Genomic DNA, 26,780 nt, shown 5'->3' on the forward strand with positions numbered 1-26,780 from the left:
AAAGCAAAAGCACAAATCTCCTCAAACCACATAGCCAAAAGTATCATTCATGTTTATATGACAAACTTGATGCTGCAAAGCAATACTAATTACAGCAGCAAAATGGCAAAAAATAAATAAAAAATACAAAAAATGTTAACGTATGTTTAAAAAAAATGTCTAAATCTAAAATACTGAACCAGATTTGAGGAGGAGGTCATCTGTAGAAGTTAGACGGATAATTGGATGAATCTCCTCCAGCCACTGGACTGGAGTGCGTTGAGGTTTTAAATCGCTAAATTAACACTTATCTGCGGTCGTACGAATGCACGTCAATTGCCTCCTCGTGTAGAATGGGATTTATGGACCGAAGTCGATTCGTCTAATGAGAAAATGCTGCCAGAGAGGTGGAACCAACACAGATCCACTAACCTCCGTGCCAGCTAATTTCTAACAACCACAGACTGATGAATACAAATGATCTCTTCTTCCTGTCCTTTAAATTGTTGTTTTGTAGATGTTGTATTGATGGGAAGAAAAAACTGCTGATAGATTGTATACGTAAGCGGTTGTTATAAGGAACTAAAATAGTGGCTCAATAGAGCTTGTTTTAAATCTTGCATTCTAACATTGTTCGAAAGTTAAAATGAAATGCACTTAAATAAAGTGCAGTTACAGTTCTTGTCCCTGGCAGCGGGCACTGAAGACCCCAGGGCACCTCAGGCTAAAGCAAGTGAACAGAAAAAACAGCCCTCCTCAAAACACAGTAATTAAGTCTAGACGTCTTCAGAAGGAGTGAGGAATGAATTAATCCTTTAATAAAGAACAAAGTTAAAGTCTTGTTAATGAAAACCAATCAGTCTCCTTCAGGCTTCTTTTAAATCGCGGACTTTAATGGCGTTCAGTTGTTGGGTCTTCATGGGAGGGAAATGTATTAGTCATTTATCACTAAAGCTCATTAGCCAATTAGCTTCTTCCGAGAACTAATACGGAGTTTGACTAGGAGTAAATTACAGCACGACCATGTTTAGTCAATGAATCAAAATGGGATGAAAGCATACGCTGAGGAATAAATGCTAATAAACAACATACACTTGATTTAACATGTTTGAGTTTTGGGCTGCATGATAAATCGAAAATATACTGTTTAAATCGAACTTTACAGTTAAATACTGCTGCATCTGAAAGCCAGAGGGCGCTCTCGTGCAAAACTCCAAATACGTATATACAGTATATACCGCAGAAGAAGTACCCTACCACACGTAGTTCCAGGAAATGCCTATGGGCATCTTTCTATCATTGTTCCTCCTCATTTTCATGACATTAAAGTGCATTTATAGTATATTTATAATGATGATGTTTGACCGGTGTTGCGTTTCAAATGCATGTTATAAGCAACTCTCTAAAGTGCTCTCAAACTCAAATATAAAATATTTTCAAGGCTACAAATATTTTGCAACCACAAGCTAATACTATTCACGCTCAAAAAATATCAGGAGACACATTTAAAATGAAAGAAGGTTGAAATAGAGTAAATGTTGAAATGCACCCTGTAAAGTGAATAGAACAGGTAAATCAAAGGAAACTTGTTATCGTAGCCGAGTCAATTTTCACGACCAGCTCTGACACGTGTCTCTGTTCTCAAAGCAACAGAATGCATTAGGATTCGGTTTAAAAAACAACCTTAGTTTGATTGAAAAAATACTGCCTGAGAAAGGAGAATGATACAGCTAATTTTCAGACTAAGTCGAGTTGCTGAAATGGACTACTCGGGGATCAACAAATAATTGCAAAAGGGCAAAAAGGAAGCTGAATATCCTAGATCTTGTGTGAAATGCGGCAATCAATAAAACGCATTGATCTGCAATTCATTACAAGGTCCTCCATTTAACACACTTCTTTCAACCTTCACAAGTCAAGGTGGAATCCTTGAACTCATTTAGTAACCTCCTCCTCTTCAATCCATCCTAATAAGATATTTTGAGCAGGAAACACGATTGATTTACCTCGACTGGAAACTTTCTTCCATTGATGCTGTGCTCAGAACCAGCTGACCCATTGGTGCTACCCCAGTGAAATTCCACCTTCTCTGCTTTGAAACGACCGGGTAGACCAGCACCCCTCACAAAATAATCATTCTTCAGTACGATAGAAACTGTATAAGGGGACAAGAATCAAGGATTGGGTGAAAAAGTGTTCATAGAGAAAGTCATTAACAAACATTATCAGCTATTAAGAGTTATAACGGAAACAATACAGGTTATGAGACGTGTCATTTTTTTCAATGGTTATATACTTTCAGATATCATTTAAGAACAGCTAAATGTCATCATTTATTCAACATCACCTGTATGAGATTTTTTTCTGTTGAACGAAAAGGAAGACATTTTGAGAAATGTTTCAGTTGTTTTCTGTTCATACAATGGAAGTCAATGGGGCCAATGTCATTTGATTTCCAACATTTTTCCACATATCTTATTTTGTGTTTTGCAAATGAAAGAAAGACATACAGCTTTGGAATGACATGATGACGAGTAAAAAATGAAAAATATTTTTGGATAAACTATTCCTTTAACTCTGTCAATTTTTATAGAGTATATACACATATACATGTTTTATTTATAAGCTTCGGTTGGAGAGAACTATAAAATACTACAGAGGGAAACTTGTTTCTTTTTATGTTGACAAAGGACTTATTAAATCAATAATGACACGGATGAAACAGAGTATTCTCTCCTCCGTCCCAAACGGACACATTAAGATTGGTTTCATGGGCTCTCCTGACACATCTTGACACATTAAACCACAATAAAAATTGCCCTCTTGTCTTTTTAATGAATGCATTGGTCAACAACTTCAAATGTGTGTCACCTCAGTAGATACACTATATATTTTTTCCTTTGATAGTTTTGCTGAAAAAGAATAACTACTCGCAAGAAGAAAAGGTGTCACCGAGACTTCATTTTCACAGCAAATTAACAGAATTCAACCACTTTCATTACTTCCGCATTATTGATTTTAAAGGAATCATGGGAAACGTCTCCATCATGATCATTTGATCATCATTTGAATTAATAGCACCGGGCAGATAATGACATTTTATAGCATAGAGTGTGGCTGTGAATCTGACTTCAGGTAAAACTGTAAATCAGGGAGTGCAAAATATCTGAAAAAATTCCCCCTGTTTCTCATCGGTAGAACGTCACAGATGAATTATACTGAGGGCACTTAAATTCAATATGTCTACAAGATATTAAACTGCTAACTGGTTTTCTTTTATTATGGCACTTCGGCAAATTACATCACAACATATTAATATGGATAAAACATTCAGTATTCTAGTGTCTCACTGAGTGTTGACTTATTTTGAAGAAATCCATAGAGCCACTCATACGAGCCTCGTATCACAAAAGCCCTCATGTGGAGATCTGAGTTTAATTCTTAAGCAAACTAAAGGGATGGCATGAGAATAAACAAAGTGTTTATGGTGGATGAGAGGGGTTGTTTGTGAAGTGATGGATCTTTTGGTAAATACACACACGTCACTGTTTGTACACACTGGACTAAAGGCTGGCGGTACTCAGGAGAGGCTGATGATGCTGCGGATTAAAAGATCTCACGCTGTGCTCTGGAAACCGTTTGTGAAATTCCTATTGTTTTTACAACACTGTGTGTTTTGGTCCTGGTGAGCTTCCTCAAATCTTTTTTAAATTAAAAGAGAAATAGAAATAGTGTTATGAATACAAAAAGGCAACTTTGGCCATGTGGCCCATTTCCTGTAATTCATTAGGAAGTATGTACATTCTGCTTTTATCTGCATTGCATCCCTAATGTACAAAAATTGACACTTTTGTTTATTTTTATTCATCATTGTTTATTAAAGATGCATTGTGCAAACTTTTGCTCATAAATGACTAAAATGATATAACAATAAACAGAATAAATATACTAATAATCCTGCCTTGATGCCCGATGACTCCTGAGATAGGCGCAGGCTCCCCGTGACCCGAGGTAGTCCGGATAAGCAGAAGAAAATGGAATGGAATGGAATATACTAATAATTATAAATAATAATAATTATTATTATTACGGAAAATAACTTATCATTTATAATCAAAACATTTACAATCAAAACATTTGTAGAGACATGGCCAAATGATCAAATTTCAAGTTCATTTTATTTTTTATATTATATTATATATTCTTATTCTTGGCCTATAGCCGTTAATAATGTTGTTCAGAATTTTCACAACAGATGTAAAGGCATTACAGCACAATCAAGTGACATTGCATAGAAACTTATAAGAATAAGAATAGGCCTACATATAATAATAATAATTATTATTATTAACATTAATAATAACAATTATTATTATTATTATTTGATAATAAAAAAATGATTACAAATAAATTACTAATAACAATTAATGTAAAAAAATTAAATATTAATAATAGAAAATTGTGATATGGCCAAATGATCAAATGTCAAGTTTTTTATATTTTTTCATTTATTATTCATTTTATTCTTGGCCTTCAGTCTTAAGATGTAAGGGCATTAGAGCACAATCCAGTGGAATTGCATAAAATTTAGTGAGACTAGAAAAGGAAGCACAGATCAATGGGGAGGTGTCAGACTTTGTGGACACGCGTGTCTGATATTTGTTTGGGCGTCGACTTTGGCTGAGCAGAGCAGACAACATTCAAACCCTCCCAGATCTGATGCAATGGTCTGTCACGATGGAAAGCCGGCAGTCTCTGTATATTATTACTTTTATATAGTTAAACATCTGAGATCGGCCTTGGGCTAAGAGCATGATTTTTTTATGTTGCTAAAAATCATTAGAGTTTTGATTTGGACGGACCTGTTTTTCCTGTGTTCTTCATAGTGGTTCTGTTTGATGACTTGGTTTCAAAGCCATCTAGCGTGAGCTCCTGACACTCCTGAGAGAACTGAGCATCTTGATCCAGAATGTCCACTGGGGACTGATTCCTGTCTCCGCACTCCGGGTAGGCGGATGCCCATCTTCGAGGTCCATGGGTTCCTTCAAAAGGATAAAAGAGAAAACACATTTAAATTAATTGCTTAGTTTTTGTCTCTGAGACATTTAGGTATAGAAAAACATTATAATAACATTTAGCAGATCTAAATTCCTCCGTCAAAACATCAGCTTGCCTCTCTGTGATGCGGTTGAGCTATCTTTTGAAACTCATCAGCTATCTGTGTCGGACCAAGATGGGAAAATACGAGCACACATGTTGGAAAACACCAAGCACTGAACTGATAAATGGTTTCATTACCGGTGGGGGCAGACGTATGAAAGTCCATGTCAAAATGGTCTATGGAAATTAAAGACTGGTTAATGGTTGGCACATCAAATTAATTCTCCCACACAGTATATGACGAACAATCTTCTGTGAAATGGAACGGTCTGCAGTAAATAAACAAACGTGGGGATGGAATTACGTTGATGGAAACTAAATATAACCTTAAAGGGACAGTTCACCTAAAAGTGATGTCATCATTTCTTCACCCGTATGTTGTTTAAAAGCTGTACATGACTCTTTCTTTAATGGAACACAAAACATATTTTGAGAAATGTCTTTTGTTTCCATCCAGTGCAAATCAATGGGGTCCAAAAGTTGTTTGGTTCAAAACGTCAGTCATCTTTTTTCAATACAGGTTTGTAATGACGTTAGGGTGTGTAAATGATGATACATTTTTGGATGTACTGTCTCTTTAAGGACCCCTAATGTGCCTTGGAATGTGCAATGTTCAAAGCCTTGGTTTACTTTTTCACTTAAATAGAAAGTTAGGGAGGGATGTTCTGAGTAGCTCCTCCTTCTTTTCAAACAGCCAATTGCGTTTAATTGACCTCACAGCCTGAAATCTGATGAAAAGCAGAAGTGCAGAATGATATCACAAAAATCAATGAACCTTATTGGCGAAGGCGTGGAAATTGCCTCTTTATACAGTACATCTACACAATTTTTTGGAGCACATCAATTTATAGATATCCTTACACATTGGGACTAAACAACACCTTTCCGCTTTGGCAAAACTGTGGAAGTAACAAACTAACTTAGGAATGCCAATGCTAAGAGAAAAAGTTATTTAATCATAATTTTCTAGGCTCCCACAAGGACAAATGTACACAGTAATATGTTATTATGATTTCAGTTACAGGTGCCTAAAGGTTCAATTTTGGGACCTCTACATTTAGATTAAATAGCCGTTTCTATGACAACCAAACACTCTTAGCCACAACAAGGTAGGAAATCTAACAAACCACTATAATTTTATAATCACGGCCATCCGCTTCGAGATTCCTGGCAGTCTGGATAGCGGCAAGTTGGAGAAGAATATAAAAGCCTCGTGGGGTTGGTCTAAAAGGTACTCGGTTGCCATCACAACGCTATCTCACACGCACACCGCTCTGTGTCAATCCATGTGGATAAATCAAAGGTAAGTCAAAATAGGGCTTGCATTTTAGAGCAATTATTATGTGTCACGGGTTCACAGCCAGCTGCACATCAGATTTGGCCTCGGGCTTGAAGATCTGATCACAGAATGTTGACTCTAATCTTTCGCGCCAAAGGTCTGTCAAATACCAACTCAGATCAGCACCACTTATTTTGCCAGTGTGACGTCCGGATGATATTCGGAGGGGGTGACAGAAATCACAGCGGCGCTTCGGCCCCCGAAAAGTACAATGTAAATGGATGAAATTGAACTGTGGTTTAGAGCAAGCACTCAAACCAAGTGTGAACAGACCCTGAGATGCCCTGACCAAATAAAAGTCAATATCTCACAGAGACCACGAGAGAAAGAGGCCGTTTGACAGAATAAGGCCAGAGAAGTTTCCATTGGGAGAGAATAAAGTCACAGTTCTTCACTTTAAAGGAAAGGTTACTCCTTTTACCCAATTAATGAGGGCACAAGTAGGTCATCTGAAAGTTCTTGGCCCAGTGCACTGGACTGAAATCTCATTGGAGCTCTGCTAATTGACATCCACTATTTTCAACAATTAAAAAGTAACTAGTTTTATTTTCTATTTTTAGGACTGTACTGCCCAAAAAGTATACAGTACTTTGACTCTGTGATCCAATGCTATCTTGTTTTTTGTGTCAACAAACACGTCAGCACAGGTATGTCTGTAAGATGTCTGCTGGAGATCTGGAATACCTCTGCTGTTTGAAAACATCCAATAAATGTCTTAGAAAAGGCAGTTTTACATACATTCTAAATCATAAACATCCTACAGACATCTTCTAGATGTCTATATGACATGATCTGACATCTCAGAGATGTATTGCAGATAAGCAAACAATAAAAAAAAATCTTGCAGATGTTAATGCAGACATCAAATAGATGTCTCCCGGATGTATGTGTTCCATCAAGTCCAGAAAACACCGGTATATTTGTAAAATGTCTGCTAAAGATCTGCAGATCTGGAATACATGTACTGTGTGAGAACATCCGATAAACCTCTTAAAAAGGCAGTTTTACGTACATTTTAAACTAAAACATCGTACAGACAATGGCTAGATGCCTATATGACATCTGACAGGAAACGTCTCAAAGACATATTGCAGATGAGCAAACAATCAAAAAATACACCTTGTAGATGTTAATGCAAACAATCAACTAGACGTCTCCTAGATATACTGTATGTGTGCTATCAGGTTCAGATAACACAGGCACATCTGTAAGATGTCTGCTTAACATCTAAAGATCTGCAGATCTGGAATACATGTGCTGTGTAAAAACATCCAATAAACATCTTTTTACATCTTCTATACATCTATATGACATGATCTGACAGGAAACATCTCAGAGATGTATTGCAGATAAGCAAACAATACAAAATACTTCTTGCGGATGTAAATGCAGACATCAAATACTGTAAATGTCTCTCAGATGTATGTGTGCTATCAGGTAGGCCACTTTAACACATCCAGAAGCGTTTCAATGTACCACCTCAGGATTCTGCGTCTGTGCTTTTAGCCTAGCATTTGAGATCACAGTCAGCTTCTTGCTTCTTCTGCCCAGTCACAGTGCTAATATGAATCTTAGATGAATGGCGGATTACCCTGTTCCACCTCCCCATTGATTTCTCCCCGGGCCAGACTTCTCCATTCTGATTTGTTAGTGCTGGCACGGATAGACCGAACCAGCTGTCGGCTTCCGTCCCGGCAGGAGTTGGATATGCACACAAAGAAACTTCACCAGACACGCTCAATCTCTTCTCTAAATTCGACTCCCTTTGACATAATCCCCCACAGCAAATGCAGGTCACCATCTTCTCCAAAACGGATCTGAAACACCTGCGCAAGCTCGATCGAATTCCCCATACACTCTGATCTTCTAATTAATTAGTCACCTGGGTTTCTAGCACCTTAGTGAAAAGACCAAGACGTTCTCATTTTAAGCTTTCAGGGCGCGGTATTTCGTGCACGCTGCCCCTGTCCGTCTATCTGACACTCCACAAATCTTCATTGAACGGTTTAATCTTTTCTCGTCACAGACGAAACAATCGGTTCTGTCTGCCTCTCCAGATGTGACAGTGATACCGCGTCCTCTCCAATAGGGCAATGGGTGGATTGCTCTCCTTGTGAGGAGCAATTTTATGCGGCTGTCGCTTTAACAATTTGTTTGTTCTCGAGGGCGGTATAAATGGCTGGCGAATGTTCACCGTAACAATGCGGTTTACAAGTTATAGAGATGCAACAGCTTTTAACGTATCCCACTATGTGACGTGTTGATGGAGCGGAGACAGTTGACAGTTTCGTGGCGTCTTTTCATGTCCTGCGGTCTTAAAGTGCAAACAATTTTAACCGTATCAAAGATTGTGAAACCTATACATTTTTAATCACAGAATGAGAAAAAAAACGTGAGTGGTTGATATGACACATATTTTAGAGAAGGCAAAAATTGGGTCATAGTGGACTTTCATAGTGTCGCAAACTCGTGATTTTTGTGTAAAGCTGGTTTTTAACAATGCGAAATGAGAAAAGCGTTGTAGAAATAAAACTGAATTGAATATAACGTTCTTATAAAGAAGTAGCGTGAAATGCTACTCTTTTATACAAAAGACTACAACCTGTCAACATCTAAAAAAATACTGAACGCAGTATCAATACTACTTTATACACAAACAATTTAATTTAATATGCTTAGCTTTTTTCCATAAACTAAGGACAAAAAATCGTAAATAAATCCAATTTTGGAATTGGTGTAGTCACCCTGTGACTAAAAATGGAAAAAAGAGTCTCCTATCATTTCATCAGCCAACCTCTTTACCTTTATTATAAACTACTTTTTCTCCATTATTCATTTAAAAAAAACTCGTTAATTAAAAAATTCTTTGCACTGAAAGAAACTAAGATGCTTCAACATCTATAATTTTTAACCAAAACATTTATTTAAGACATTTAAACAAACCATCTTCAGATCAAAAGGTTTATAAGGTCAAGAGAACAGTTACCCAAAAACTAAACCTTTTCACACCAGTTCAAGAAATTACTTATTCACTCTTTTTCATGACTAAATGAAAGAATTTCGCTTTGGCGGCTTTGTTATCTTTTACCGGCTCTTGAGAGCATTCGCTGGAAGACATTCAAAAGCATTTATGAGCTTCACTGTAGATTGATATTAAGATATTATATGCCTCAAAGCCCTTTTGAATTTTTTATTGACACCCCGACATCAAGGTAGCGTGAGACTCCGTGCACTACATGTGTGTGTTGTCAAACTGTTCCCTGAGAGATGTAATTATCGTGCAACACTTTCTCTCTTTGAGTGTTTAATGCAGTTAAATGCATGAATTTCTATTGTGAAGAAATTTTAATAGGCACAGTTATGGCTTATACACACAACTTATAGCAATGTAGAATGTACTGATTTATATAATTAATTGAATGTGCAGCTCATCATCTTTTTTCTGAAATGCTGTATTCTATTTTATAGCCGCTGTACTGTAAGTGTCATGAAATTGCAGTGCACAGTGGAAATGTCAATAAACTTGTAACAATATCATCTACTTTAAAGATTTATGACAACTGGCGCAATGGGTGTATGCAATATGTTTAATCCATTTAAAATTTTCTTTCTTTCTTTCTTTCTTTCTTTCTTTCTTTCCTTCCTTCCTTCACATTGTTTATTCTGTTGCTCTTTCATTCGTCATTCTTTCTCTTTCATTCTTCATACTTTCTTTACTTCCTTCGCATTCTATTTTCTTTCTCTCTTACGTTCTTCATTTTTTCTCTTTTTCATTCTTTCCTTCATATCTTCATTCTTTCTTTTTTCATTCTTCGTTCTCTCTTTCTGTCTATCATTTTTCATTGTCTCTTTCTTTCATTCCTCTTTCTTTCTTTCTTTCTTTCTCTTTCTCTTTCTTTCTTTCTTCTTCCTTCCTTCCTTCCTTCCTTCCTTCCTTCCTTCCTTCCTTCCTTCACATTGTTTATTCTGTTGCTCTTTCATTTTTCATTCTTTCTCTCTTACATTCTTCATTTTTTCTCTTTTTCATTCTTTCCTTCATATCTTCATTCTTTCTTTTTTCATTCTTGGTTCTCTCTTTCTGTCTATCATTTTTCTTTCTTTCTTTCTTTCTTTCTTTCCTTCCTTCCTTCCTTCCTTCCTTCCTTCCTTCCTTCCTTCCTTCCTTCCTTCCTTCACATTGTTTATTCTGTTGCTCTCTCATTTTTCATTCTTTCTCTCTTACATTCTTAATTTTTTCTCTTTTTCATTCTTTCCTTCATATCTTCATTCTTTCTTTTTTCATTCTTCGTTCTCTCTTTCTGTCTATCATTTTTCATTCACTCTTTCTTTCATTCCTCTTTCTTTCTTTCTTTCTTTCTTTTTTCCTTCCTTCCTTCCTTCCTTCACATTGTTTATTCTGTCTCTCTTTCATTCTTCATTCTTTCTCTTTCATTCTTCATTCTTTCTTTACTTCCTTCGCATTGTGTTTTCTTTCTTTCTCTCTTACATTCTTCATTTTTTCTCTTTTTCATTCTTTCCTTCGTATCTTCATTCTTTCTTTCATTCTTTCTTTTTTCATTCTTCGTTCTCTCTTTCTGTCTATCATTTTTCATTCTCTCTTTCTTTCATTCCTCTTTCTTTCTTTCTTTCCTTGCTTCCTTCCTTCCTTCCTTCGCATTGTTTATTCTGTATCTCTTTTCTTTCTTCCTTCCTTCCTTCGTTTTCGCTCACATTTTTCATTCAATTCTCAGTCAATTCTTGATTCTCACTGCATTTTAATTAGTGTTCAAAACAATCTCACCAAACAATTTGAAAGCTCTAATTTATATCTCAGTCTTGGAATAGCAGACTAATTAACAGAGACACTAATTGGATTAATTCTGCGTGATCTGATTCCCAGAAAGAAACAGGAGGAGCGAGATAATGATAATGAGAACAAAGCGACTGTATTCTGGCTCTTCCGTCTCAGACCTGGAATTGTTGGGAATTACACAACAATAACATCAGCTGTTTTTCAACTTTAATTGTAAACATTTGGGGACTCGAACTGTAAACAACTATATGTGACTTGACTTGACTAACAACAGAAGCTGATTAAAATATCTATTATTATTCTGATGTTTGTGTCAAGCCCTAACACTTTTACGCTTTTTTTGGAAGTGTAACAGGCCTTTTCAAAAATAAAAGGAAAGAAAAATAATTATCTGGATTTCTTCATGTAACAAAGTTCAAAATGGACTATATAAATATATAATCATAACTATATATACAGTACAAAAATGAAATCACAATCTTAATGAAATTCTAAACGGTTGCCTTTCAATGCTATACAGTTGATGAATTATAAGCAATGGTAAAAGCAATGCTTTAAAGAAAGAATTAAGAGCATATCTGTGATTATTGCCTCTTGATAAGAGAGTAACTCTGCTGTTATGAAAAGTTTAAGTAGGATTGACTTGGCCTGTTGTTAAAATAAAACATGCGTGATCTCTGTAAATATCAGTCCAACACCCTCTGTAAAGTTTGTGTTTAAAAGTCTAACAAAGACACAACACATATTTCAAAAAATATGAAACTTCTCTGCCCGGGTCCCAAAGATAAGGTTATAACACATTGTACTTTAGAGAGGGCACCACAAGACCTGGATGTCCTATTGCAACAATGTTCTATGAGAAAAAATCTGAAAAGTAAACATTTTCTGGCAAAGGTAATTGCGTTATGCAACAGAAGCAGAACAAAAAGTGTCAAAAAGCAACTGTGAATAAAAACGCGGGCATGCAAGATGATATAAACGCTTCCAAATATTCAGTGCCACATTCAAATCCTTTCTGGAGCCAAAACCAGGGACGGCAGCCATGAAACTGTTTTACAACCCGTGTATGTATTGAGCACCATCTGTTAAGGCTAGCTGAGTCACTTAGCTCAACAGCTAGCACTCTCCATCACATTCCTCTCAGTCAAACAAGCACACGTTTGTCTCAATCTACTATCTTCGTTACCAGCGGTAATCTTATTAACCTTGCAGATAAATAACCCGACTGCCGTTGCCACGGGAACGCTGCCTGCGTGATTGCCTTGTCATGTCTGTTTTGTGCCCCCCTGAGAAAACGGGACACGCAGCGCACGCCTTGGCAGCCGTCACACTTTTTGGCACGGATTCGCTCACCAGTCGTGTTCAATCTAACCCTCTGCGGTCTGCGCCCAGCGTACGGTCGACAGGAAACAAACACGCGACGCTGACGCGATTGATAGTGACAGCGAAGCTGGTTGGGGTTTGGATGGGAGACCTGCGGTTATTGCCACTTCTGCTGGGTCATTGATAGCTTCAAGTGGTGTGAAACAAGCTGGCTGAACGGCGCTGATGTAAATCTTGCCAAAAATACATAAAACAGGCATCATAACTCTTTTGCTGTCTGAATAAAGTCAGCGCTGCTAGCATTAGCAATCGCACATTATTTGGGCTTTGTGTTTTGAATAAGTAAGGTTTACCGTGAGCTTCACAAAAGGACTGGTTTACAATCAACAAACAATTGTTACGCTTCAAAGAGAATTAAACATGTTAGTTACAGGAATAAAGAATTTAGAAAATCTTTTTGTGAGAAGATTATAGATATGCATATGCAAATGGGTGACTGGAACTTTCACATGTTAATATTCATGAGAAAATAAGATGAAGTCCCCAATTTGAAGAGAAATGGGACACAATAAACACTGCCTAAATGACGGAGCTTTAATGTAAAGAATTGATCAAACTCATCCATGACAATTGCAAAAAAATGAAGAAAAAAGTGCACAGTTTGGAATGCAAAGGATGATTCATACATATGTGAAAAGAAAACAGCATATTGTGTTGGTAGGTTTTAAAGCATGGTAGCTTGTTTGTGCTGGTTTAAGCTGGTCAGGAGCTGCTTTAAGCTGGTCCTTAGCTGGTTTAGGATCATCATCAACCAGCTCATGACCAGCTTAAACCTGCACATGACCAGCTGGACTAACTTAAACCAGCACAAACTAGCTTCAAAACCTACTTTAACAGCAAACCTTGTTTTTATCAACAGGGGTATTACCGTATTTTGAATCCTGAAGACGTTTAATCACAAAACCCTCTCTCTAAATACTGAAACATCTTTGGAACTAAGACAGTTTTCTTTAAATGCCCACAAAATTTCACTGAGATAAAATAGCAGCATGCAGAGAAAGTAATGTTCAGAATATACCTCAAAAGGCCTTTTGTAAGACAGATGCACGGTATAATGTTTCTTTCTTACCATAAATGTTTGGAAGAGGATTGCAGTTTTAGGCCGTTTTCAGTCAAAGAAAACTGTCACAGCCTTGAATTCCCAGTATTATCAACTATAAAAGACTAGATGCTAAGCTAGATGAAATTGAACATTTAGGACACATTCTTATGTAAATATGTATCTTACTTTATGAATTGTATCTGATTTAAAACTCTAAAGGCCCCGCTTCGTAATTCATAAACTCTTAGGGTACTAAAATGTTAAATATCAAGGTATTATATTTTATTAGCCCTTTAAAGCATAGATCATCCAAATATGAGAACATGTCTGTCATGAATTACTCACTCTCTGGTTGTTCCAAATCTGCATACATTTATTTGTACCGTTAAACCCAAAGAAAGATATTTGGAAGAATGTTAGCACCTGCGATTTCTGGGGCATCATTGACAATCCCTACCACTGCCCCAGAACAGTTTGTTGTTTGCTAAATTCTTCAAAATTATTTATTTTGTGTTCAGACAGAACAGAACAGAACAAAAAAATATACAATAATTATTTTAACAATGGCAGTCAATGGTGCCCCATGAATCTCAGTTGCTTTAACCAAACAACTTGAGGTTGAGAAATTATTGACAGAATTTTTGGGTGAACTATCTCTTTAAATCATAAAATCTCATAGACCACCACTATATCAGAAGGCAAACCAGGATTTGGTGATAGACTTTTGACACTCTTGCCTGTAAGCAAGCATAGCCACCGTAGCAACTGCATAGCAAAACCTCAGCAACTTCCCACAACCCCAACAACAGCACACAACCTAAAAAACTATTTTATGTTGCTCTACAATTAGCAATCACACATTTCTTTAGCATGGGGATCATATTAAGTTACACTTAATATAACAATACAGACACAACATTACAAATATTTGAAACACACAACAGTACATCCAACACAAAGCAATTCCAAGCAGCTGAAATGTCCTACTTTGTGCCTGAATAACTTTTAACACATTATGTAATCTTCATAAGGCTAAAAATGTGTTACAGGAAAGCAGGCTTTGTTGCTGTTCGGTGAAATAGAACAAGACTCATTAATTGATACCTTTCGTACTAAATTACACCCAATCCTGCTGTCTCCACGTGTGTATTAGGATTAACTGTGTTTTGCCCACACAGTAATGAATCCACATCCCATGTTCTTTGTACGCAAGTATACCAAACCCACTGCTTCGAACTCTGCCTCCCCAAAATGTTTGTAAAATCTTTATACTGCTTGGTTTGACTTATCCGTAATATATTTCCTCTGGGATGCACCCTTGGTTTCATGTGAGGACTTTACAATAACCAAATGCAAAAAGCTTATATAAGAAGTGACTTGTACTTCATTTTCTCAGTGTAACATTATTGCTGGAGAAGTAAGGCACATTGTACTCGTATAAAATGCATTAAATGTACAGTGGAAACGCTTCTAGTATATGAAGAACATTATGTTCTAGAAAGCTAATCTTTGACCTATTCTTCTAATGCATTTTGGTTGTGTTCCACTTGCGTGGTGAAACAAGGCAAGACAGGAAATGATAAATCAAACGCCTATTTGGGTCTAATTAGATGGCGAGTGGTGCTCCAGACAAAACAATGTTCTCCTCGGGTATTATCAACTTCCATCTTATGGTACTTTGCAGTGTTAAAAAAAGTGATTTCCTGTTCTGAGTACTTCTACGGAGTTAACGTGAAATGGATGTTGTTCCACACCCTGTGTGGAACTTTATTTAGGAGGCTAAAAGTAAGAGAATTTGGGTTTCTTGCCAAGATTTCTAAAGGACTGGAACATAATGTTCAGATTTTTAGTTATAAACTCGGTTTATGCTTCAGTCCTCATTTTACATTTCCAATTATCTTTGAATGAACAGTTTATTTTAAGGATCCTTAATAGCAAACAATATTAAATATATAACATTATAAAACAGATTATATTACACGTCACAGAGATGGTGCCTTGAAAGATATGAACTGCATCATATTTATGAAATACAAATACAAAATAATAATTAAATTAATAAAATAATAATAATAACAACTGGAAGCAATAGCAATCTATATCTATACAGTAGCTTCAGTGTTTTTTAGTGGTACACAGGAGGCAGGAATGAGTTTTCATGCAGTTTGTGATGACATTATTTTTTAAATATACATCCTTGCATGGTTCCAGCAAGTATATCATGAATTATGAATGGTCAAGGATGACAGTAGCTTCAGGCGCTTTAAAACAGTTTCCAAACGGAAGAAAATCTACTTTAAGAAAAACTTCAAATGAAAAGGTCAATTATTATCTGGCATTTTCAGATAAGTGTATACACCATGTAACTACTTGTTGAACAGTCCAGCCCCCGATGTGGTCATTTCCTCACCTCCTGTGCAGACTCAATGATAAGATCACATCCATTGTCTGCGGAGACGATGTTATGGGTGGAGAAGAAAGTTTCACCAAACATCCCCCCACCCCCTACTCCAGGGTCACGATTGCATAACCATTGGGATGCAAGGGGACTGTGAAAATAGTGTAAATTGTTGCAATTTGGAAGAATGTCTACTCTTAATTAACATACTGTATATTGTGCAATTTTGCAAATGCATTATAAAATACATAACTATGTCTAAAGAAGTGTACAAAGACCTATTACCTTTATTACTTTAGAACGTGCTACTTCTACATATACATACACCACGGGTACCCTTACATGGAGTTCGCCATGTTGTTTCTACAAATGCTCTAAACAGACAAACTTCTATTCAAAGCGCGTTGTTTAAAAACAGGTGGATGCTGCACATTGGTGGTCCTTGAGGAGATTCTCTCCTTCCATGTAAAGCACTTTGAGTACCCAGAAAAGCGCTATATAGATGTGAAAAAATTGTTATTATTATTATAAACTGCTCTACAGAGTGCGTTTTGTAAACATGTTGTTTCCTTCGGCAAAGAAGCTAAAATGTGACAACATCTTAGTCCTGTGTCAGTCAGCCACCAAAGTGCTTCGAAAGGGAGGGGTTAGCTGTGAAGTGAGCCATTGGCTGCAATTCGCAACCTCACCACTGGATGCTGCTAAATCTCATATACATACATATGATTTTTTAATGAATTAAACACATTTGAATGAAGTTTTAGTGATTTTTTTCTTATCTCACCCCACGACTCAGGTGCTACCAAAGTAAGGGCTGGTGCCACAAACTGTAAACACTCTGTAAAACAGAAAACTCTGAGCAATAATATTTTCCTCTGGTACCAGACGCAGACAGAAACATACTGTACCACGACCAAACTCTATCGATATCTCTCGCTCCTCTTCCAATACAAACGTCTTTATTGACTTCCACTCAAATATCTTTGTCTTCTCTGTGATTGCAGAGGGGAAATAATTAATAACATCAGACCATAAAAAGGACAAGTGCTTTATTTCTCCCAACTTCGTATTCAGTCTCTCTAAATAACCTGAACGCATCATTCTAAGCATTTCCTTCTGTTACACTATTCCATTATGTTAAACACATCCTTTCCTATTTGAAATCTCAATGAATGTTTTTCTCAGTGATAACAGACACTTTGCTTCCAAAAGCTTGAGGAAGATATGAGCTTGATTTCGTGCACAAATTGGTTCCTGTCTTAGCAATTTATCATTGCAAATTACCAGGGCTCGCTTGCATAACCATGCAGGTTTGCCATCTTGACCCGTCAATCACAGGGTTGCCAGAGACACCCTAAATTGATACGAGGGAAGCTGATCCAATTTATTTAAGCAAGCAACCACAGCAGGCTCACATCTACATCTTTGAAATCATGTAGTAAACAATCATAAAATCCTTAACCGGCTCTAAAACCTGCAGAATAAGTCATTCTGAACAAATTTCCACCTTATAAACTACAGCCGGAATGCCCCAGATGCACCCAACATAGTCGCAGTGTTTGTGTAAACAAAATTTACAAATGTTTCCTGTAATAATCGCATGCTGTGACGATGGATGTCTGTCAAATACAGATATTCTCTTTTTAGCACAAAGTGAATATTTGTTCAGATATAGCAAGAAGAAGCGGGAGGAAAAGAAATAGATGATGGAGCGACGGAGAGCGAGAGAGTGGGAACAAGAAGAAAATGAAAATCTGGCAGAATATGAGAGAAAAATATGAGTAATGATGCGCGCTCATTCCCCCTGAGGGAAACCCTACAGTGTGGCATATTATCTGTCGCTTTCTTGAAAAATACTTTAGTGCACACATTTTAAATAACGCATAATCAAATCTCACCTTGGAGACGGTTCCCAGCTTCCTACCTCTGCTTATATAAAATCTTTGTCTTCTTATATAAATGTAAATGACGTTAAATTTCCAATTTTTAACACTTTTGACTTAAAAAAGTACAATAACGTTAAAAAGTTATAAAGAAAGTAATTTACAATAAAAAATACAGCGGCACAGGTATGTCGCATGAGGTTGACATGCAATTAGCCGTAAGTCTCTGCAATTAAAAACACTTGACAATTGGCACTTTCACATGCCTGTCAATTTGTTGCATAACTAAGTTGCAAAAAGAACTGTCAGTGGCAGAATTGCAAATGCATCTGTCATAAAAGGGAATATTATTTATACAGAGTCTATAAACTTATGACAGCAAATGTCAGTCACTGACAAATTGCATCAGCCAGGGGAAGTGGCGTCCAGGCTATTGAAACTGCAAAAAATTTGCTAAATGCAAAAAGAAACAGCCTCATCTCAGCGGTTGTCTCGTGGTTGCAACATTCGTTCTGGACCATATTGCGATGTGAGGCTCAACTGAGAAATGCAAGTTCAATTCTCATTTGTGTCTATTTTGACATATATACATAATACATCATTTCAGAAAAGATCTCAAAACAAAGATGATATTCTGCCCATCTTTTCTTGCTTTTCATATTATATGTATACTCTGTCAATAAAAGCCACAGAAAAGCTGAAATAAAACGAAATGAAAAAAATAGTACAGCCCGGAGATTACCGCCAAATTGATTCGGCAACCTTTGAGATGAAACTCTCGACAATAACTTTATATAAAGAATTTCACAAAGCTAAAACTTATTGCAAAGCTGCTGTTTGGAACTCTCTGTATCCAAGGCCAACACCAAGATAAGTAGAAATAAATCCAGGACCCTTGAGCAATAAGGAAAAAGTAATATGTTTTAACGATTCGCCTTTTTCCTCTCCATCTTGCCGTGATTTAGTATTTTCGGCAAAAGATTTAACCCTGCACGCTCCATAGTGCTGACCTGATCTCACAGGAACTACTTTACGAGGTGGCTAATTCATAAATATACGCTTAATATGAATCTTTCAAAATCAGACGATATTAGTAGAGGTCGACCAATTCTACATTTCTCCACTGATACCGATAACAGATTATTCAGAGTGATATCTGCCGATGCCGATAGTATGGTGGTTATATTAACTCGCCTCAACTAAATTGTACCTTATATTTCCTACCTTTTGAATGGCATCAATTCATATAATGACTATTACCATTGAACATCAAACTGGTGATATTTCTTAACATTTCAGCGAACAAATTCGATGCATTTTTCTTTCTCTTTTTGGTTGACAGGTTATATCGCACATGATCATTGGCAGTTATAAAATGATCGTCCGATACCGATTATTGGCCGATATATAGGTGCATCTCTAATTATTAGGAGAAAACAATACTGAAGCCCCTCCTGTAAGCCCACCCCTAAACCTAACGTCACTAGCGAGGAAAACATTTTTATGATTGTTTTGGCACTTCGGAAGAACGTTACTTTCCAAAGTGACAAAGAAAGTCACTTGTATTAAATGGTGTAGCCGCTAAAGCTTGGGGTCAAAAAGTAGAAGCTTAGGGGTTCTGAGCTGTGACACCATTTTACCCTCGAGCAAGATTCTCAAATCTACGTCTCAACCCAAAGTTTTCTTTGTCACTTTGAGTAAAAGCATCAGCTAAATGTCTAGTTATCAACCGCAACCCTAAAGAAAGATTAGGAATCTTATATATAGAAATCTAATTGGAGATAATTGCTAAAATCCAAACACTGTCCCATCATGCATCGCAAACATGTGGCGGGAAGATAATGGATGCGTACTACTGTAAATGTTAAACAAAGTCTTGGTTAATGATCACCTGTCTCCAGCATCACTGAACTTTCCAAAAGTTCTTGAGCACACAGTGAGAAATAGATTCAACCTGCTTCATCACTCACAGTACTGGAGGCTTTTTTTACCTATAAAATGGTGGAATATTCCATTTGATATTGTTCAGGTAGCTGTTGTGAAAGCAAAGGCTTACCCTGCTTCTTATGAGTATCTCCAGATCAATATTTGTTTGGTGATTTTTTTTATATTACCCACACCAGCCAGCTGACAGAGAGAGAGTTTGATGAGGATAAAACCTTTAAAAGTTGAAAAAACAATGCCGATTTATTTGAAATGACTACACTCATACAGAAATCCAAATGAACGTCACATGTGCACAAGTATGCGGTTACATGTGAAATATCGTTATGGCAATTTCCATGGGATCGCACGTGAAAACATGCTTTTTTCTGTAAGCATTTGGAAAAACAGATACCTAATTTTCATGTTTACAACACAAAGTAACACTGATAATGTGAGCAGAGAATGAAGGTGGAATAAACAGTGGTAATGCCAAGTAGAAAGATAAGGATGAAATACGAAAATAAGATTTATGATTTATTATCCATCATATCCGCTTCGATCACAGTCCAATAAATGTGACAATCACACATTTTGAACAATACATTTTTTCATCTCATGTTTCCTTTACACTTTGAATGTGCTACTGATAAAATGAAACTTTAATGATCGGTAAGTTACTTTAGGAAAAAGCATTTTATAATATAAATATACACAAACCTTGTTTCATTGTTTCACTTCACACTGAACTGTACCAAAGGCTTGAAACCAATACTTCATCCTAACCAACAAATGAATACCATCCCTATTCTCTAAGATATCTCCATGTTATTTTCACCCTCGTATTTTCATACTTCATACTTTTCATACTTCATTCTTCACATTAAATTGCAGAATGCAAATGTGTAACTCCTAAAATAGAGTTTAGATAGAAGGCGGTCTTGGCAATCTGTAATTGTTCATGCACCTGTCAAGCTTTGATTTGCGTTCGCTGTGAAAATAGGTTTATGGGAGGGAAAAGGTAAAGCGGTAAGCCTGCGGAATCCTTCTGGCGCTGAAATGATTGTGCGAGCATTAAAAGTTCGAGTGCATTCCGGTTAGACTCGATACAGGCACACGCAAACAAATCGACTCTTCAAAAGAAAGCACGACGCTTCAGTAGTCACCCAATTTTAAAGAACTTGAAAGCCTAAACTGAGAAGAGCTATTGAGCAGCTTTCATAAACAGCCTGTTAGCCTTGCTGACTGATGTTGGGGGTTCAACTGAAAAATCACTCGCAAGTTAGGGGCTCCAATTAAGGGATTGTTTAGAAAAGCATTTGGGTGTAGACGTCGAAGACCAACAGTCAAACTATTCAGTTTGTTATTTTTTTATGAAGTGGAAATGAATTGCAACATATTATGTTATATAATAATTTGAAGTTTCTGGTTGTTGCTGACTGAATCAAATATGGCACCAAATCATGATATTTTTAACAAAACTACAAAGTGCATTTTGAGAGAACTCAAGCAGTACTGTTTAAAAATTGCAATCCATATCTGTCACCATCTCATTATTTTCTTTACGTGGGTTAAAGTCCAATGGCATCAAAACTTGCTTTTTAATCAACTTACCAGATAACTTAAAACTGTAAATATCTATCATTGGAGCACTTAGTTTTCACACTTACTTTGTTACCCAAAACAATCTGCTTCTTTAAAGGGATATTCATTCAAAAATGAAAATTCTCTCATCATTTACCCTCTTGTCATTTAAAACCTGTTTGTCCTCCTTTCTACTGCAGAACACAAAAGAAGATATTTTGAAGAACGCTGGTAACCGAGCAACGGTGGTACCCATTAACATTGGTTTTGTGTTCATTCAATAGAAGTGACTGGCTATGGCAGGTGTTCTCTACCAACATTCTTTAAAGGGATAGTTCACCCAAAAATAAAAATTGTCATCATCTACTCACCCTCATGTAATATCATTCCAGTATAAATAAAACAGAATTTTTGGGTGAAATATTACTTAAAAAATATAAACCCTCAGAACAGTATCCAAAATGTAGATAGCTGTCTCTTTTGCTTGAAGAATCACATGTGCTTAAGTCAGACCACCTGGTGATTTTGGCAAAAGGTTTCACTTGACAGTTAAAACACAAAGCATTTCTCTGACACGGACATGCTGCAAAACAATGAAATTGATTCTAAAAAAGAAAAAGTGACAGTTAAAGTGACTAGAGAGTGGAGAAAAAGTCAGTATGAATCCACATACAATAGGCAGCTATTGCTTGCTTCTGAGTTGCCGACTACAGCCTCATTAAAGCATCAGAAAAATCCTTAAGTAGAAAAAACCTGTTCAAAAGATTGTATATAGAGAGAAATCCTGATTCAAACCCAGATGCACATTTTTATTGCACATTTGTGCATCTTTTATGTACAAGGAGACTAAATTGAGTTCTTTATTACTGTATGTTTGATGTATATTTTAGATTTCTTTAAAATGAACTTAAAATTCAAACAACTCAAAAATTCACACCAAGGACGTTCTCCAGTCCAAACCACGACTACAGTATAATGATGAAGGGAAATGATATTGTTGGGATAACTTTCAGAGCGATGGTTTCACCTCATGAATCAAAATCCATTTCAATTTAAGGGGCTAACGCATTTAAAATGCGAAACTGCCGCTCGTGAGCTTAGAACAAATGTAGTTCTGTTGGTGTGGACGATGTAATGGTTATCATTTTAATATCCAGCCGCGGAAAATTTTTTAAGACCATTCCAAATTTTCATTTCATCAGCATTTCTAGATGTATTGTGGTGATTCCAGTCTTGTGCACAGTATGTAGCGTTTTAACAAAATCAAACCGGATCATCCAAAAGCAATTTGAAAGACTGACAGCATGGCAAGACACACTAAAAGGGTCATTTCATAAGGATCATTTTTTAACTTTTCCTAAATACATGTACAAATATAAGTGTTGTATTGCTTAAAAGAGAACATAAACTTATTTTCTTTGCAGTATTTGAGGTCTGAAAAAACACAGATAATCTTTTCTGTTATTTTGATCTGTTTCTCCAGTTTTCATTTTCTGGAAATAAATATAAACTTTTTATTTGGGAGAAATATTGTAAGTAGTTCACAGAATGAAACAAAAATGATAATTTTTTAAACACATATAAATGGTAAATTTTAATATCAGACCAACTGATTTTGAAAAGGTCTCTTATTTCAATGGCTGTTTTTTGTTATAATTATGATGTGAACTGGCCTTAAAAGGATAAAGCTATTACTGTGGATATAGCACAACACAAATTATTTTGTTGAATTTAATGAAAAATGTTGCATTTTTATTGTAAACTCTCAGTATAATGTTGATTGCAGAGTATTGTGTCAATTTTAAGCACACATTAAGATTTCTGTAGCTCTAGAGAAGACAGACTTGGGATTACTGTCTTCTCTCCGGAGAGAATCTGGGAAACAGGAGGCACACTCGAAAGTCTCTGTTTGCTCTTGTTATGAACAAATTCTGAAACATTCAATGCTTTTAAGACATCTCATTTCCTATACAAAGACTTGAATAACAACCAAAGAAATTTCTCTTTGACATAGATCATTGGATCACGAAAACGACATTTCAAATATGCATGCGTTGCCTATTACAGCAAGCGTGCCGAGGGAGAAAGCCCCGCGGGGCTTGTCGCACGACTTCACATCATAAACACACATATGGCTGCCAGGAAACGCGAGAGAAAGGAAAAGCACCATTTAAAGATCATTCCATGCTAAAGGGCTGCTGGAACCACGGGCACAAATGTTCTTCTTTTCTCAGAGCACCAACAGAAGTCAGAAATCTGGCAAAAAGCTACCCAACACTGATCTGTCAAAGCTGATGAAGCGAACAGCCGAGAGGGATGAGAGAGAAAAAAGAAGACAAAAATGTAAAACGACAAAGAATGTGCTGGAGAGAAAAGACAGACAAAGAGTGAAGTGATAGGAACAGTTATTATTGACTTCATGCCTGTCGCTTATTGATTCATTTTTATAACATTCAAAAATGCTCAAGAGGTATGCAATAAAATATCCTGCATCATTCCAAGTAAAATCTGCTGAGCTAGATGAGTTATAGATTATGTAAAAAAGAGATAAAGCATTCAATATTATCATTGATTCTGTCTACTGCCTCCAAAATGTTCTTTTTTTCTGCTGTTTCAACCTAAACTAATAAACCAAATCCACCTGCAGGTTTTCCGAAGGATATATACACATTGAATTTCCCCACAGGGTTGATTCATCACGGACAGATAAGCTTGTGCCGAGTAAACAATGTTGCTATTGCTTCCTGGTCGCTGCGGGTACACAAGCATTGTTTATTGGGTAAAGAAAAACATGACCCACCTGAATACGCCCAATAGGGTTCCCCAGCTGCCCTCCGCTCTCTTTGGGGGTCCGAAATGCCTTGACCCTCTGTTTTCACACGTGAAACTGTCGGAGATAAATCACAGGACACCATAATGGACACTCTTCCAAAAACCGTTGAATTAAACAATGCAACACATTATTGTCAATGAGAAAAGAGCTGAGGTAGATAATGTAAAGTCATTATTGCAAAAAAACCTTAACATGGTTATCAACACTTAGTTTGCTTGAATAATAAATACAGACACAAAATACACACAGACATTGTGTACAAAACAAACTCCAAAATGTCAGCACTGTTGCATAAACGCTTGTTATTTTGACATATGGCCAATATTACTGTTCAAATTCTGTAACATGATTACATTTAAATTTAACTCATGTTAGTCTATTTGTGTGTAGGTGCACAGATGTTTTTTTGTACGTATTTCTCTGTTTCCACAATTTCGATAGTGTTTCCACATTGTGAGTCTGTTTAAAAGATGATGCAGCAGATCTACTGACAGAAATGCAATATAATATATATTCCAATGTCTTCAGAGGTATATAAAGACCGTATATAATGAGACATTCTTTTTTTATTACCTTAAAATTAGCTATTTCTATCTACCACGGGTCCCCTAACATGAAATTCACAATGTTATTTTTACAATAGCCCTAAACGGACAAACTCCTCTACAGACCAAGTATCGTAATACGTTATCTCCTTCGGCAAAGAAGTGAAAACATGACGACATCTTAATCCTGTGTCAACTACCATAGGTTTCAAAAGAGAGGGTGGAGTTATGAAGTGAGCCTTTGTTTGCAATTTACAACCTCACCGCTAGATGCCGCTAAATTTCTCATAATGCAATTTACATCTCCTTGCTTTGGTTTAAAGCAGGTTTAAGAATTTCTAAAGGTAAAAATCCTACCTCAAAACCCAGACCATAAGAAACGCTCACATGCAGTGACTCTTCATGAGGTAATCAAAAGTAATAATAGCACTAATAATAACCCATAAAGACCACACAACAGGGCTCCAGACCCTCAAACAATCACACTATAGCTTAAGTTCTGGATGCCATAATAACCAAAGAAGTGAATTTGTAATTCTGAACGAGTAAAAGCAGGTCATGCTTGACAAACAGAAAGTTTCTTTTGACCTCTATTCACCAGTCAAGTGAGAGTTCATGAATTGATCTACTGATCAATTAAAGTACCTCAGAATTAATTTCCTAATCAGAAAGTTTTATTCAAATTACACTGTAACGATGGGAGCCGTGAGGCGGGGCCGGAAGGATCGGAAGCATAAAAGGACGAGCGGCAGAATGTAGGCTACAACGAGAGAGGACCGGGCCCGGACATGTGTTTGTATTTATGTTTGTTTATTTTGATTAAAGTTTGTCTAACGTTTGCCGGTTCCCGCCTCCTTCCTTCCCTACTTTGAACTTTGCTACATACACAGAATGCAGCTGTGGGAAAATTAAAGAGAATATTCCAGACTTTACATCACATCAAATGTGTGTGTGCATGTAGATAATGAAGTAAGCCAGTAATGTCACATTAGGCCATGAACACACTTGACATCTTTTTTGACAAAAAAAGGTTGATAAAAGCACATTTTTAGTAAAAGCTGGACGCATTTTGAGACAAATAGCAGCCGAACGCCATGACTTCAGAGGCTGCGTCTGTGCATAAGCAGATATGCAGTGTAATGGAAGTCTATTTGAAGTATAAACATAGAGCGCATTTGCAATCACTAATCACATATTTAAATGCTAAAAACTGGATAGAAATTCTTTCAAAAGTATTTGAAAGTGAAAGTTTAAATTACATTTATAGAAAACTAAGCTCCGACCAGTGTTTCGGCCACGATTTGATTTCATCAAGCTTGATCCTGCTCGACCAATCACCTCCCTCCCATGTTGTTATGAAAACGACACAATACTCGATTGTCATTCATAAGCTGTGAAAAGGAGCTTCACATAGGGCATTTTTTTCAGAAAAGTTGAACTTTTTTCAACTTCGAAATACGCCCTGAGCTGCAGAAAACGACCCCGGCGCTGGCGTTTAAAAAAGCGTTTTGAAAACGAGGTTTACTCCATAGGATTTTAATTTAAAACAGATGCTAGCATTTTCGAAAAAGAAGTCAAGTCTGAACACGGCCTTACTCTAGCTTTGTTCCTTCTCTGGCCAGCTATTCAAATAAGCGGCAATGAAAGTGAATGATTAATTGCTTGAAATAAAAAAATAACTTGATTTTAAACTTCTGGGTGAATAAATGTAGATGTTAGTCTTGTTGAGAATGTTTTCTACAAACTGCTCTTTGCATGGATATTCAATGTGCTTCTCTTAGCATTTTGTTGCACTTCAAAAACATCTTTACTTTTGGATCAAACACACACTTTCTTCACTGTTCAATGGTGACCCTTTTACTATTTAGGACTTTTTAACAGGACAAATTAACTTTAATTGTGTAGATGAGCATCTTTTT

General features: G+C 36.5%; 1 protein-coding gene across 1 annotated transcript in view; it reads right to left on the minus strand.

Annotated features, from left to right (window-relative positions):
* The window catches only part of ca16b (carbonic anhydrase XVI b), a 72,663-nt gene that overhangs the window by 32,707 nt on the left and 13,176 nt on the right, over positions 1–26,780 (minus strand). Inside the window, exons 2-4 of the mRNA XM_056751192.1 lie at positions 24,284–24,370; positions 4,842–5,021; positions 1,986–2,134 (exon numbers count right to left, since the gene is read on the minus strand). Of these exons, the coding sequence (XP_056607170.1) occupies positions 1,986–2,134; positions 4,842–5,021; positions 24,284–24,370 (416 nt within the window). The remainder of the gene's footprint in view (positions 1–1,985; positions 2,135–4,841; positions 5,022–24,283; positions 24,371–26,780) is intronic.

This window comes from Triplophysa dalaica, chromosome 6 (assembly GCF_015846415.1).
Source record: "Triplophysa dalaica isolate WHDGS20190420 chromosome 6, ASM1584641v1, whole genome shotgun sequence".
Lineage (NCBI taxonomy): Eukaryota > Metazoa > Chordata > Actinopteri > Cypriniformes > Nemacheilidae > Triplophysa > Triplophysa dalaica.